Genomic DNA, 17,039 nt, shown 5'->3' with positions numbered 1-17,039 from the left:
AAAAAAAAAAAAAAAAACATTGCTGTCAAGTCAATTCCTACCCATAGTGATCCTAAGCTTTCCTAAGTTATCATGAAGTTGAGGATGATGATAATCATGGTGATGATGACAACAACTGCAATACCACCAAACTATGTTGAGGACATCCTTTTACCAAGCTCTGAGTTCTACGTTATGTAGCTTTTTTTCATTTCATCTGCACAATCACCTCCAAGATATAGATGCACAGATTTTTAGTATATTATAGGTGTGGAATGGAGAACAGCAATTTTATGTAATTTAATCAAATTTTGGTGTAGAAAGGGGTGAATTCAGGTATGAACCTGGGCAGTGAGACTCCACTCACAGGACACCTAGCCAATATTCTAACCTCTTAGCACAACCTTCTATTTATCCAAATGGTTCATCCCAGGTGGAGGGCTTACAGGGAAATGACAGCCTCACTCCTTTCTGCTTCCCTAGAGCCTACAAAAGTCCTGATCGGAATGCATTGACACAGTGGCTGTGACAATGGGCTCAAACATAGCAATAATTATGAGGATGGTGCAGGACTGGGCAGCATCTTTTTCTGTTGTATATAAGGTCACTATGAGTTGGGAAGGACTCAAAGATGTCTAACAACAACAACACAGCGTACACCACACTTGGCACAGTGTAGGCTACCAAAACAAGAAATTTTTGTTAAATATTGATTGTCCTTTTTTAATTCACATGAGCAAAGTGTAGTCAATTTGTTGTTCACATACTGGCTGCTTTTTTGCTTCTGCTTTCCTCCCTTCCAGAGGTGTCCAGCAGGACTAGAGGGAAGAATGAGACTCAGCGCTCTACAGAGTTAGGATGGACTCCCTCCTACCCAGAATTTGGCTCAAATGTTGAGGCTAATGAGACCACACACATACCTACCAAAAGTGGATGAAAAGGCTTATTACTCAAAAAAGAGACTGTCTAGGGAGACTCTGGCAGGCTCCCAAGGTGGTCCAAATGTGGCTTGAAAGAGCAAACAAAGGGCCTGGAAATGGATTTTTTTGTGGTTAGGAGATGAATCTGGCCTGAACGTTCTAGCACATCGGCAGGGCTTTGCCCGGTTTGAATCTATTGCCAACGTCAAAAGAGAGAGCACCTGGACTGTCTTATCAGCTTGCCCAGATGTGGGCGGAAGGCAGGGAGGGTGAGATTTAAGAGCTGTCAGCCATAGAACATTCAAACAGAGGCAGTTTTTTTTTTTTTTTTTTTTAATTAAATAGCTCTTATAGGATGTTTATAAATAGCCCAAACAAAGGATTTTGTTGTTGTTGTTGGGGAAAATGTTTAATATATTTTCCATGCCAATAAAAAATTAGAATCCAGTATGTTTCGAAAGCCTAAAGAAGGTCAAAGGAATTTATTGCATTGAATTTTGACGAAATATAATATGTTTTAGAGTGTTTTAGTGTCCTTTAATTAGACTGATTTTATTCTTACAGGGAAAAAGATATTTTATTCTTACAGGGAAAAAGATATTTCTTATTCCATACATTTCCTTCATTAAGAGGGTGTCTTAGTCATCTAGTGCTACTACTACTATAGCAGAAATACCACAAGTGGATGGCTTTAACAAAGAGAACTTTATTCTCTCACTGTCTAGTGGGCTACAAGTCCAAATTCAGGGCATGAGCTTCAGGGGAAGACATCCTCTGTCAGCTCTGGAGGAAGGTTCTTGTCATCAATCTTCCCTTGGTCTGGGAACATCTTAGCACACGAGTCTCATGTTCAAAGGATGTGCTCTGCTCCTGGTGCTGCGTTAGTGGTATGGGGTCCCCTTGTCTCTCTGCTCACTTCTCTCTTTTATACCTCAAAAGAGATTGGCCCAAGACACTATATAATCTTATAGATCTCATCAATACAACTGCCATTAGTCCATCTCATAACATTATAGTGATAGGATTTACAACACACAGGGAAATCACATCAGATGACAAAATAGCAGACAATCATACGATACTGGTAATCATGACCTAGCCAAGTTGACAGATATTTTTGGAGGACACAATTCAATCCCTGACATAGGGATGATATTTTACTGACTGTATGGATTTGGTGTCTCTAGATGTTCTTGCTCCTCTAATATTCTTCAGTTGAGTGTCTCTAAAGTGGGTATGGATAGAAAAGGATGAATAATAGTACAAAAATGAAGGAGAAAGAGTCCTATGAAGAATGGGTTTGCCACAACTGAGAAACATTGCTGAATGCGGAGCTTGGTCCTTAAGTGTGAATGCTTTACTTGTGAATTATCTGAGTTAAAAATAGAAACACAGAGCTAGGTGACCATTTGCTTGTTTCCTTTTACAATCCTTTATCTTCTTTCCCAAAAGGTGTCTCTGCAACATGGAACCTCAGAATCTTACACGTATCTCTGAATTCCTCCTGCTGGGTCTCTCAGAGGATCCAGAACTGCAGCCCCTCCTCTTTGGAATGTTCCTGTCCATGTACCTGGTCACAATGGCTGGGAACCTGCTTATTATCCTGGCTGTGATCTCCGACCCCCACCTCCACACTCCCATGTACTTCTTCCTCTCCAACCTGTCCTTAGCTGACATTGGTTTTGCCTCCACCGCAGTCCCAAAGGTGCTTATGAATATTCACTCACACCAAAGAGACATCTCTTATTCAGGCTGCCTGATTCAGTTGTCTTTTTTATATCTTTTTGGATGTCTGGACAGTCTACTTCTGATGGTGATGGCCTATGACCGGTTTGTGGCCATCTGTCATCCCCTGCACTACCCAGTCATCATGAACCCCCGTCTATGTGGCTTTTTGGTCCTGGTGTCAATTTTCATCAGTTTTTTTGACTCCCAGCTACACTGCATGATGGTGTCACAACTTACCTTCTGCACAGATGTGGAAATCCCTAGTTTCTTCTGTGACCCTCCTCAACTTTTCAATCTTGCCTGTTCTGACACCTCTACCAATACCATATTAATGTATTTAGTTGGTGCCATATTTGGTGGTGTTCCAATCTCAGGGATCCTTTTCTCTTATACTCGAATTGTTTCCTCCATTCTGAGAGTCCCATCATCAAGTGGAAAGTCTAAATCTTTTGTCACTTGTGGCTCTCACCTGTCAGTCGTTTGCCTGTTTTATGCAACAGCCGCTGGAGTATACCTGAGCTCAGTTGTCTCACATCCTGTCAGGACGGGTGCAGTGGCCTCAGTGATTTACACTGTTGTTACCCCCATGCTAAACCCCTTCATCTACAGCTTAAGGAACACAGACATCAACAGAGCCCTGCAGAGACTTCTTAGCAGAATGTCTTAATTTGAAGACCTGTGGCTTTTTTTGTGGTGAGTGTGTTAGATTTGGCAGCAGAACCAGACATGCGGTGCTGCAATACTTGCTCCTTTGGTCTCATAATTTGTGTAGCCCCATGGATTTCATTCCTCTTGATTTTTCATATCACAATATTATATTGCTTATTCGGGACATTTTTTGGGACTGCACAATGTTCTGGAACCTGCTTTACATCATAGTGTCTCCCCAACTGAGTCATATGACACTCATAGAGCCTTCTGTATTTATCATCTATGACACAGGCATCCTGCGGAAATGCAGTTTCTTTAAAAAAATACAATCCTCCACCCTTTCCACAGTTCATGACCTGTCCATAAAACTTTTATATCTATCTTACTTATTTAAACAATTTGGGTGTGATAATGCTTGTTGTTGTTTTTAGGTGCTGTTGGGTCAGTTCTGACCCATAGTGACCCTATGTACAACAGAATGAAACAATGCCCAGTCCTCCACCATCCTCAGAATTGGTGTTGTTATGCTTGAGCCCAGTGTTGCAGCCACTGTATCAATCCATCTCATTGAAGGTCTTCCACTTTTTCACTGACCATCTACTGTACCAAGCATGATATCCTTCTCCAGGGACTGGTTCTTCCTGATAACATGTCCAAAGTAAGTGAGATAAAGTTTTGCCGTCCTTACTTCCAAGGCGCACTCTGGCTGTATTTCTTCCAAGACCAAATTGTTGGATCTTCTGGCAGTCCATGGTCTATTCAATACTCTTTGCCAACATCATAATTCAAAGGCAGCAATTCTTCACTCTTCCCTATTCATTGTTCAGCTTTTGCATGCATATGGAGTGATTGAAAATATCATGGCTTGGGTCAGGTGTCCCTTAGTCCTCAAAGTGATTTCTTTTTAACACTTAAAGAGCTGTTTTGCAGCAGATTTGCTCAGTGCAATACATTGTTTGATTTCCCAAATGTTGCTTCCATGGGCATTGATTGTGGATTCAAGGAAAATGAAATCCTTAACAGTATCAATCTTTTCTCCATTTATCATGACTTTTCTTATTGGTCCAGTTGTGAGAATTTTTGTTTTCTTTATGTTGAGATGTAATCCATACTGAAGGCTGTAGTCTTTGATTTTCATCAGTAAGTGCTTCAAGCCCTCTTTGCTTTCAGCAAGCAAGGTTGTGTCATCTGCATATCACAGGTATTCATAAGGTTTTCACTGGCCAATTTTTTCAGTAGTAGACTTCGAGGTCCTTCTTCCTAGTCTGTCTTAGTCTGAAAGCTTCGCTGAAACCTGTGCATGAAGGGTGACCCTGCTGGTGTTTGAAACGCTGCTGGCAAAGCTTAGAGCATCACAGCAATACGAAAGTCACCACAATATGACAGACTGACAGACCTGTGATCCTTATTACTCTTCCCTCAATCTTGGCTTCATATTGGTATCAGCTTGTGCACATTAAAAATACACATCGCTGATCCGTAAAAAAAGGAACTACATGAAATCCAATGGTCTATATTTACCCTAAAACAAGGATGAGATGCTAAGGTAGGGAAGGGGAGGTAGATCAACGGAAACAGAAGAAAAAGAATGAAAATAATGAGAATGTTGACACATTGTTAAAAACATAACTAATGTCATGGACAAGTTGTATACAAATTTTTATATAGGAATCAAATTTACTTCGTAAACTTTCACCTAAAACACAATAAAATGTTTTAAAAAATACTCATGCCTGAGCGTCAACACCAGAGAGTCTGGTTTATTTAGAGTGGGGTGTGGGGTAAGACAGAGTATTTTTCAAAGCATCCTGGCAGGTACTAGTGGCAGCCAAGGTTGAAGACTACTGATCTCAGTGAAACCATAGTTCAAAAATGACTAATATGTCTTGTGTCCTTTATTCCTCATGAGAAGATGCTAAAGATCTTAAAGTCATCAGAGCTCACAAGAGAGAAGATATGAGGGAACTTACCCTAGCAACTGGCAATATAGCTTTTCTCTCAATATTCCTGGTAATATTTCTTCATATATCTTCTCCTTCTACACCATATTGTTGTTATTGTTAGGTGCTGCCTATTCGGTTTCTACTCATAGTGACCATATGCCATAGAGCAGATCACATGTGCTGGTTATTGAGCCCTTGTCTCTCTGCTCCAAATTCCCCTTTCTGTACTATATTTTGTGATGCCAGTGTGGAAATCTTTATACCACTGCTCTGATTTTCCACCTGGTTTTCTTGCCAGGCTCTTTCTATAGTCATCTGTCAAGATAACCAACCCCTGCTCCAGAAAAAAAAAAAAAAAAAGTAGCCCAAACTTTTCACTATTCTCCCCAACCTGTTCTCTATTCTCCTTATCCTTTGGTGTGGTTGCTACTTCCTGCAGGTAGTATCTCTGTGTTACCACTTTTTTCTTTTATACCTTTCATTCTTTCAGTAACTGTTTAACTAATTACCTAAATTAAATCATTTTCATTAAAATAACTAGTGTGGTTTCTTCTTGATTGAGCTCTGATTGATGAGTCATAACATGGAGAATAAAGATACATTGTCATGTGCCTGCAGTTGGAAGCTTACAAAACTGCTCAGGGAAAAGTTTGGTTGTAAATTATATGCCTTAGAGAAGGGTGTACAATTGAAGTTGAAGCTGGAGATACCATATTTCCAGTTGTTATATGACTCTAATTGTGCCTGAGAATCATTAAGTTACCCAAGTCACTATGAATAACTTTAATTTTATCTGTTTTTCATTACTCTAAGATAGAAGAGGGTGATGTCCCCAGCAAAGGGGGTCCTTTTATCTATTTGCAGACTGCTTGGAATTCCACTTTGTAACCATGCTTCACTCTCTTCTGTCTTGGTGAATCTGTCTTGGGGCTTCTTCTGTCTTTCCTTTAGAGATGCCACACATAGCTCCTGATACAGCAACGTGGGCTTCGAAAGTCTGTGCAGCAACTACTTTCAATTACTCTGCCTCTTACCACTAAGCTGAATCTCCAGTCAACTTTGCTGATGAGGACCTTTGTTACTGGAAGTGTGCCTCAAGCTGATGCCTGACAGCAGACCTTACAATTTTATCTTTGCATAGTGAGACCTTGGGCAGTTTTAGGGCAGGAACTGAGTACCATTGGTCTTTATACTCAAAAGCTACCTTAGTTAGGGCATCGATTGGGTATATCTACACTTTGTTTAAAATTGAAGCAGTCACTCACTGACTCACAAGAAAAAGTGAAGACGTTTTGATATCAATACACCCAGTACTGGATAGTCTACTAGCCCTTCTATATAGATTTCTGTTAACTCCTAAGATAATAAATGTATGCTTTTTTTTTCATTACGAACATTCAATGACATCAATTTTTTTTCAATTTAATAGTACATGCAAGATTAAAAACCATAGAATAATGGGTGGATTTTTATAAGTTCACAAATAACATCACCACCACCGATATTTGCCATTGAGTTGATTCCAAATCATGGTGACCCATGTGTCTCAGAGTAGAACTGTGTGCCGTAGGATTTTCAACAGCTGATTTTTTTGGAATTGGATCACCAGGCCTTTTTTTCCAAGGCTCCTCTGTGTGACATTGAACTCCCAACCTTTAAGTTAGCAACCAAGCACGTCAACTGTTTGTACCACCCAAGGACTCCATACTGATCATAAGGCGGGGCGGGGGGTGATAATACTAATGATGAGGATGATGATGTTACTACATTATCAGGAGCCTTTGCTTAGGGCTTCATCGTCCCACGCTCTGAGCTAAAAGTTCCATGTAACTTATTTTCTTGCATCTGCACCACCAGCTTCCAAAAGGAGTAACACACATCATTGTCATTTTACAAATGAGAATAGGGACACACCCTTTTTATATAACTTGTACCAGGTCTTGGGCTAGAAAGGGGTGAAGCCAAGTTTGAATCTGCACAGTTTGACCCCAGACAAAGTACACCAGGCCATATTCTGCCCTGTCCACCTACAATGCCATTTCTCTTCCCTGGTCACTGAAAGCTATTAATTGTACTCTTCCAGAGGGTATCCCCTGCTGCAGTAACTATAGGAAGGATATCAGAGATCACAGGTGGCAATCACAGAAAGAATTTGCAGATGATAATTCTGGGCAGACCACTCTCTTTTCCCCTGCTCCTGGGCTTTGTCTTAGCTATCCACTTCTTTTATTCTTTAAATGTAGCCCCTCTCAGTATCAAAGGGAGCCATATCTCAGAGTCTTGAATTCCATTTCTAGTCAGGAATTTCAAATCAATTAAAAGGTGTCAGAGATTGAAAACTTAGTTTTGAATTCTTTCTGCTCTACTTGTGAAATGTGTGCCATGGAGCAAGTTCTTTGTATCTCTAGGCCTTAACATTGTCATCTGAGCCAATGCCTAGTTGGTACAACTTCAGTGAATAATTATTAAATAAATAATGAAAGCTATCTTTGTGGTTTGATATATGATGGATGCATGATGTAATAGTAAAACAAAATTTAGATTTATGGCCTTGAGCTTGTGGCCTTGAGAACTCAATGCTGAGAGCTCGTAATTAACCAAAAGAATTCATGTTATCATAACCCTTGAGGACTTGTTGATAATAATGGATGAGGGAGAAGAGAAAAACAAATGTCCTTTTCTCAGGGGGAACTTGCCTATCCTTCTCACTTCCACATTGCAGGGATCTTTAAATATTATTATTTATATTATTAGTCTGAGATTCATACTATTCGACTAAAATATCTTGCGATCTAAAGGTTTGGTTTTCTCTGGATCCCTAATAGAACATTTTATTTTCATTTTTATACAAGTAGATATCAAATGCTTGAAAGGAAACAACTGAGTTTCATTCATTTCTGATTTCCCAAAGCCTATCCTGTGCTTGGCACAGATTAGGCAACAATAACGACAACAAAGCTGTGTTAAATATGGAATAGACCCTTCCTTGGTTCACGGAGTGTAGGCTGTGTGGAGTTCACACACTGAGCTTTCACCCCTCCAAGTTTGTCCCATAGGACTGGAGACAAGATAAAATAGGACATGAGTGTGTCTATATTATGGACTGTTTATGGGACTTATTATTGCCCATTTAATAGAATGTACAATATTCAATTACTTTTCATAAAGATGAAAAAAAAAAGAAGAAGTAAGAGAAGGGGGAAATAACTTACGGTGTGGACCTAAATGCATTTTAAGATTTCAATGCATTCTATTTTCAACTTCCTTGGGAAATGACAGGCATCCACCACTCTTGTATAATCAAAGGACATTAAATATTTTCTGGGGTAGTATTTCATCAATAAATACACGACTCCCATAATGACTCAAACTCTGATTAAATAAACAACAACCAAATATTTATTAAGTGCCAAAGCTTCATTAGCTGCCACATCTATCTTGGAGATGCGTATTATTCTCCCCATATCCAGCTCAGAGACGTTGAGAGATTTACATGCACTCCAAATGTAATGTCTGAAATATCTGGACTCAGATCTTGGTTTCCTGATTCCTATTGCAATCTTCTGTTTCCTTAGCCGGAGCAGAATGATTGCATTTCTTTTCAAACCTGCTTTGGTTCTAGATGACCAAATGGAGGCTGAATGAATGATTCTTCTTCTTAAACAACTTGGTGAGTTGGTCTGTGAATTAAGAGAATGGGCCAAATGGTTTACAGGGTACATTATAGCTCAAATCTTGTTTATTGTAAGATTGTCTTGAAATAGTAAAACATTTTACTGCATACCTTGATAATCTCTGAGATATGGAAATACTGTTTTGGGTATACAGGATGATAATTTTTATCTGGAGCTATCATGAAATGACCATTAGTAGCGCAACTTCATGGATGTTTGTGATTCTCTGCCTTGAAAAAAAGAACATGTAGTTGGTTGTCTTATTATTCTTTTGGGTAAATAAATTTTGGTAATCCAGAGTAAATTTAGACATGCATTTATTTATATATCTCAAACAACTATACTCCAAGTACACATCATATAGAAATTCTCACTTGTGTGATGTGAAGAGTGACGCAAGAATTTTCATAGGATTGTCACAACAAGAAATGGGCAAGTAAAATGATGTCCCTCTCTCAGATAATACCATGCATCATATGTACTTCACAGGGACACTTTCAACCCGATGATGTAGTAAATGGAGACTTTTGGGAGACGAGGTGTGTAGTATATACTATTTAGGCACATTTTCAAGAAAAATGCTTATGAATACACAAGTCCATACTAATATTATGGAAACATTGAATGGAAGTGTACCCGCCAAATACATGGCAGTGCTTGCCTTTGACAGACAACTACCTGGAGGAAGGGCATCATGCAGGGATATCTACAATATTCAAGTTTTTATTGGTAATATTTTAAGTGCCTATAACATTTGGGCTTTAAAGCAAATACTGTCAAATATTTCTATTTTTAATATAACATTTAACATAATATGGTCAGTGAGTGTAAATCTAAAAAAAAAAAAAAAGAAACAGGTAACATTATTGGAGTGCTTACTCAGTGCCTGGCAATGTTATAAAGTAATGGTTCTCAACCCTGGTTGGGCTTTTGGATGACCAAGGGATGCACATGCAGACAATCTAATTTAACTGGTTCTTGGCTGTGCCCAGATGATTAGTACATTTTATAAGATCTGTAGGTGATTATAACGATCAACTAGCACTGAGAAGCACTGGTTTCAACATTATATATGTATTATTTAATTTCTTACAACAACCGTAAAAGTTAAGTTCAATTAAGATGAATGTTTTTATGAATGTGCAAACTACCCAGGTGTTTTTCGTATTGTTCTCTGCTATTTTCAGCCTTACTTTCCCAAATTAAATCATACTGTGATATTCTAATAAACATGAAGACCTGAGTTGTCATCAGGAAGCTGAAAGGAGGTAAATTGCAATCTCCGTATCAGAAGGGGTTGACTTGAAAAGCTCTTAAATCGGCATAAGATGGCTAGGTTTCGGGTATGGCTGTGGTAACCCCCTGATTCTAAATATTTCAGCTGTAAATACGAGAGTTGGTTTAATGAGAAAATAACGCTTGGCACATATTTAGGATGGTAAATACATTTGATATACTTTTTCAAGCCAATACAGAATGGAGATAAAGTGAACTCAGCACCAAGTTTCCTGAGATGATTTAGCAGTGATACAAATACATTTTGAAACATAGGAAAACAGTGGTTCTTAGAAGTTAATTATTGTTTACTCATCGATATATGTACATTAATGCCATCTTTGCGTTCAAGGATGCTGTACAATTTTGCACATTTCGAAAACACACTTTTATCAAAATATGATGTCCACTCAAGCCAAGGATTAGTATTTATATTTGAGAGATTTTTAGAGACAACCTACATATTTGAGTGAGTACATATCTCTATGGAAGATGGATGTCAGAAAACCAAAGAATGAAGAAAATCCCTGAGGGACAATGTTATCTGCTGTGCCACAACTGCAGTGCAATATCACAAATTTGCAATGCGCTCCCAGGTTGTACCTGATTTCCAAAGAACCAGGAGGACATTAGAAAAAGGCATCAGTAACTAAAATTGATTGCTCTGTAAACAGCATGTCCTTCTAATCAGAGCCTGAACACACATACACACAATAACACATGGAAAGTGGATTTTATTACATACAATACAAAGAGGACAGTATACAAGAGGAGAGCAGGCCCCCTGGCTCAAAAGCTGTCCAGGCAGAGATGATTGCTTTTTCATGCACACTCCATTTTGTGTCATGGCTGAGAGACTTAAACAGGGTAGTGATATGACCCTCCTATCTCCCCTAGCTTCTGAAATTGTCATAGTGGATACACTTTCTTCCACGCCTGCTATCTACCTGCCCCCCATTTGGCATCATAACCGAGGAACAAAATGGAACCTACCTGTAGTTTCCTAGAAACCTGCCTGCTGCCAATCTCCCCCTGGACAGGTAGGGCTGTAAGCTCAAAGGTACACATGCTGCCCATTAGCATCATAGCTGAAGAGATGGAGAAAAAGCCCTCCCCCAGCTATGCTATACCCCCAGTCTGTATGACCTATTACATGGAAATTTTTCTTGCCTGACCACCTAATGAAAAGGCACTCAGATACCTTGGCACCTTGCCTGGGATTCTATCTCCTTAACCCTGCTAACATTTGGACAAACATTTATGTGTGTGGGGTCGTGGTATAATGGTTTGTTTCGAAAGCCCATAGAGGCTAACAGGGGAGGAACAGGGAAGACCACAGGTGTTGGCTCATCCAAAGGACTGCTTACTCACAGTCTGTGAAGAGAATTGGCATACAAAAATGATCTCTGATTAGAAATTCTTTATTTTAACTTAAAATCCAGTTAATGTGGTTCTATCTCTTATTGGTTGTTTATAAATATTCCAAATCAGAAAATATACTGCATTACATATGCATGAAATAAAGCGCATTTGGTCGTGTTGCTGTTGCTAGCTCCCGACTCATGGCAATCCCACCCATAACAGAAGGAAGTGCTGCCTACTCCTGTATCATTCCCATGAGCAGTTGCAGGTGAGACTGTTGCAATCCATAGGATTTCCATTTGGCCATTTTGGAAGCTGATTGCCTGGATATCCTTCCTCCTATGTCTTAGTCTGGAAGCTCAAGGAAATCTCTTCTGTATCATAGCAACACGCAAGCCTCCACTTTCATTTGGGTGGTGGCTGCGCATGAGGTGCGTTGGCTAAGAATTTCAACTGGGCCTCTGACATAGGAAGTGAGAATTTGACCACTGATCCACAAATGCCCTCCTTGACCGCTTCATGGTGAACTCTAATCGATTTTTTTTTCTTAAAGAGAAAAAGATATTAAATATTCTCTATGTTATTAAATGCCAAACCTCCAGCAGATGAAATTTAAGGTACTCAGACCTTGTTCTCCTGACTCCCACCCTAGGCTCCTTCCCCCCACCAGAGCTGATTTAGTGTTTTTCTTAATACATTTGTTCAAACATCTCGATTGGTATGGCATCAATTCCCGGAGCCTCATTTTTTCACCAATGCCTTCAGTGAAGCTTGAACCTCTTCTTTCAGTACCATCGGTTCTTGATCCTATGCTGCCTCTTGAAATGGTTGAACACATGTCAGTTATTTTTGGTACAGTGACTCCATTTACTCCTTGCATCTTCTTTGGATGCTTCCTGCATCATTTCATATTCGCCCTGTAGGACCCTTCAATATTTTAACTAGAGGCCTAAATTTTTTTTTTTTCAGTTTGAGAAATGTCGAGTACGTTCTTCCCTTTTGGTTTTCTATCTCCAGATCTTTGCACATTTCATTATAATACTTTAAATTGTCTTCTTGATCTCCTCTGAAATCTTCTGTTCGGCTCTTCCACTTCATCATTTCTTCCTTTTGATTTAGCTACTCAACATTCAAGGGCAACACTCAGAGCCTCCTCTGAGATCCATTTTGGTCTTTTCTTACTTTCCTGCCTTTTTAAAGACCTCTTGCTTTCTTCACATGTATGATGTCCTTGATGTCATCCCACAACTTCTCTGGTCTTCGATCATTAGTGTTCGATGACTTAAATATATTCTTGAAATAGCCTCTAAGGTGGGATATGCTCAAGGTTGTACTTTGGTTCTTGTGGACTTGTCCTAATTTTCTTCAAGTTCAACTTGCATATGAGTAATTGACGGTCTGTTCCACAATTGGCCCTTGGCCTTATTCTGACTCCTACTGAGCTTTTCCATTGTCTCTCTCCACAGAGGTAGTCAGTGTGATTCCTGTATTGTTGCCATTTACGTTGTTGTAAAAATGTATTTGCAATGAAGTTGTTGGTCATGCAAAATTCTATCATGAGATCTTCAACATCATTTCTGTCACCAATGCCATATTTTATAACTACCAATCCTTCTTCTTTGTTTCCAACTTTTGCATTCCAAGTGCCAGTAATTACAAATGCATCTTGATTGTATGTTTGATCAATTTCCTACTGCAGAAGTTGGTAAAAATCTTCAATTTCTTCATCTTTGACCTTAATGTTTGGTGCATAAATCTGAATAATAATCATATTAACAGGTCTTCTTTGTAGGCATATGGATATTATCTTGTCACTGACAGCATAGTATTTCAGGATAAACCTTGAAATGTTCTTCTTGATGATGGATGCTACACCATTCCTCTTAAAGTTGTTATTTCCAGCATGGTAGACCATATGCTTGATCCAAAATGACCAATACTAGTCCACTTCCATTCACCAATGCCTAGGATATCAACGTTTATGCATTCCATTTCATTTTTAATGAATTCCAATTTTCCTAGACTCATAATTCATGAATTCCACATCCCAATTATTAATGGATGTTTGCAGTTGTTTCTTCTCATTCTGAGTCATGCCACATCAACAAGTGAAGGTCCCAAAAGCTTGACTCCATCCACATCATTAAGGTTGACTACTTTGAGTAGGCATCTCTCCCCCAGTCATCTTTTGAATGCCTTCCAACCTGAGGAGCTAATTTTCCTTCACTATTTCAGACAATGTTCCATTGCTATTTGTAAGGTTGTCACTGGCCAGTTTTTTTCAGAAGTAGACTGCCCAGTACTTCTTCCTAGTCTATCTTAGTTGGAAGCTCTGCTGAAACCTGTCCACCAAGGGTAACTCTGCTGGTATTTGAAATACTGGTGGCAAAGCTTCCATTACCTCAGTAACACGAAAGCCACCATAGTATGACAAACTGACAGACACATGGTGGGGTTCTAATTTAGAGTCCAGCTTATGTGGTTCTAGTTGTTGTGAACACTCTGCAGAATTAGGATGGACACCCTTACTTCCCCAAATTTGGTTCAAGCAGTGTGACTGATAAGGCCACACTCACACAAACTATATGAAAAGGTTTATCACTCATATAAGCAGGCTATCTAGGGAGACCAGGGCAGGATCTCATGCTGGTCTAAATGTGCCTTAAGACAGCAAAGAAAGTGCCTTGTTGGAATTGTTACTGTGGTTATGGGTGGGCCAGGATTGAGAGTTCCAGCACACCAGCAGGGCCTTGCCCAATTTGAATCTACTGCCAGGGACAAAAGAGTGAGCACTTGGGTTGTTTTATCGGTTTACTCAGGGGTAAGGCAGAAAGCAGCAGGAAAGTGAGGTTTAAGAGCAGTCAAATATCCCCAAAAATGAAGGCAGAGGTTTTATTACACAGCTCTTATAGGGTATTTATAAACACTCCAAATCGAAGGAACTTATTGCGTTGCCTTTTGAAGAACTAAAATACATTTTACAGCAGTTTAAAACTGTTTGCCTAACAACAACAACAACAACAAACCCTAAGCCCATTGCCCTTGAGTGGATTCTGACTCACAGAGACCCTACAGGACAGAGTAGAACTGCCCCACAGGGTTTCCAATCTTTATGGAAGCAGACTGCCAGATCTTTCTCCTGCAGAGTGGCTGGTTCAAAGCAAAAAACTTTCAGTGAGAAGAGTGCTTACCACTGCAGCATTAAGGCTCTGTTAAAAAAAATAAAAGTTGCCATCAGTCAGACTCATAGTGACCCTATAAGACAGAGTAGAATTGCCCCATAGGAGCAGTGGTGGATTAGAACTGCTGACCTTTTGGTTATCAGCCGTGTTCTTAGCCACTGTCACCAGGGCTCCAGGGAGCAGTTTAAAAACCTGTTGCCGTCGAGCCTCAACCCTATAGGACAAAGTACAAATGCCCCATCGGGTTTCCAAGGCCTTAATCTTTACAGAAGCAGACTGTCACATCTTTCTCTCACGGTCTGGCTGGTGAGTTTGAACTACTGACCTTTTGCTTAGCAGCCAGGTACTTTAATTACTGCTCCACCAAGCCCCCTTTTATAGCTACTTAGTGTTCACTCCCAACACATCTGTCAGTTTGTCATACTGTGGGGGCTTGGGTATTGCTGTGATGCTGGAAGCTATGCCACCAGTATTCAAATACCAGCAGGGTGACCCACAGTAGACAGGTTTCAGCTGAGCTTCCAGACTAGGACAGACTAGTAAGAAAGCCTCGGTGGCCTACTTCTGAAAAGAAGTATCCCGTGAAAACCTTATGAATAGCAGCGGAACATTGTCTGATAATAGTGCCGGAGGATGAGCCCCTCAGGTTGGAAGGCACCCAAAAGATGACTGGGGAAGAGCTGCCTCCGCAAAGTACAATCAACCTTAAAGGCCTGAATGGAGTCAAACTTTCAGGACCTACATCTGATGATGTGCACAACTGAAAATGAGAAGAAATAGCTGCAAACATCCATTAATAATCGGAATGTGGAATATATGAAGTATGAATCTAGAAAAATTGGAAATTATCAAATATGAAATGGAAAGCATAAACATTGATATCTTGTGATTTTTTTCAATGTTTCTAGTAGATGAGTGTGTACTTCCAGCATTGCATCTGTTTTTTAAACATCTCAGGTAGTAGTCTGTCATTTCCTGGAGGCTTGATTTTAGCCAATACTTCAGCACAGTGTGGACTTCTTTCTTCAGTACTGTTGGTTCTTGATCATATGCTACCTCCTGAAATTGTTGAAAGTAGACAAATTCTTGTTACAGTGACTGTTTATTCCTTCCATCTACTTTTGATGTTTTGTGTGTCCTTCAATATTTTGCCCACAGAATCTTTCAGTATTGCAACTCAGGCTTGGATTTTTTCTTCGGTTCTTTCATCTTGATAAATGTCCAATGTGTTTTTCCATTTTAACTCCAGGTCTTTGCACATTTCATTTGAATACTTTGTCTTGTCAAGTTGCTCTTCGAAATCTTCTGTATGCAACGGGAAGTTTACAAATGTACTCCTGAAAAAGGGTAGTTGCCAATCATATGCCTCAGTTAGGAGTATACATTTGGCGCTTAAGATGGTGGATCATATTTCCAGTTTCTGCGTGAGTGTAATGGTAGCAAAGGGAGGTTCATTCTTTTCTCTAGTAATGGCCTCTTTGGGAATCTACTTTGTAACCATACCTCTCTGTCTTCTGTCATGATGAATCTGTCTTGAGGATCCTTCTGTCTTTCACTACATGGATATCCGACCGTCCTTTGGAGATGCTACACATAATTCCTGACGTAGCAATGCGGATTCTGAAAACCTGTGCAGTAACTATGTTACTCTACCTTTTACGGCTAAGCTTACATCTTCAACCAACTTCACTGATGAGAAACTTCGAGATCTAACGTGTGATTTAACCTAAATGCCTGACAGAAGACCTTACAATTTTATCCTGACAAAATGAGTCCTTATGCAGTTTAAAGGTCGAGACTGAATATCTTTGTTCTATATACTCAGAATTTTGCTTAGATTTGGTACATATCCACTTTGTTTAACGTTCAGTGTATTACTCACTGACTCAAGAAAAAGTGAGGACATTTTGATATCAATACATTAAGTATCTGATGTACTATTAGATCTTCTGTATAGACCTCTGTTAATTCTTGAGAGAATAAATGTATGCTTTGTTTTTATTATTATGAATGTTCAATGACATCAATTTTTTTCAGTTTAATAGAATATGTAAGATTAAGAATCTAAAATTATCATAAGGGGGTGATAATGATAATTGATGAGGTTAATGGTAAGAATGATGATGTAACTACATTATTAGGAACCTTTACTGGGGGTGTCCTGGTGGCAGTCTCTGAGCTAAAATTCCACGTAACTCATTTTCCTACATCTTCACCACTACCTTCCAAAAAGAGCAACACAAATTATTAGCATTTAACAGATGAGGACAGGAGGAAAACTTTTTATGTATCTTGTACCAGGTCATGGACTAAAAAGGGATGAAG

General features: G+C 39.4%; 1 protein-coding gene across 1 annotated transcript; it reads left to right on the top strand.

The window, feature by feature from the left end:
- The first annotated feature begins 2,361 nt into the window (after window positions 1-2,361).
- Window positions 2,362-3,294, top strand: LOC126071608 (olfactory receptor 18-like). The gene has a single exon (XM_049875812.1). It carries the CDS (start codon window positions 2,365-2,367, stop codon window positions 3,292-3,294), a length of 930 nt encoding a protein of 309 aa, XP_049731769.1. The 5' UTR covers window positions 2,362-2,364.
- Window positions 3,295-17,039: the final 13,745 nt, after the last annotated feature.

This window comes from Elephas maximus, chromosome 3, assembly GCF_024166365.1.
Source record: "Elephas maximus indicus isolate mEleMax1 chromosome 3, mEleMax1 primary haplotype, whole genome shotgun sequence".
NCBI classification, from domain to species: domain Eukaryota; kingdom Metazoa; phylum Chordata; class Mammalia; order Proboscidea; family Elephantidae; genus Elephas; species Elephas maximus.
Note: the sequence above shows the minus strand (reverse complement) of the source record. Positions and strands in the feature narration are given on the sequence as shown.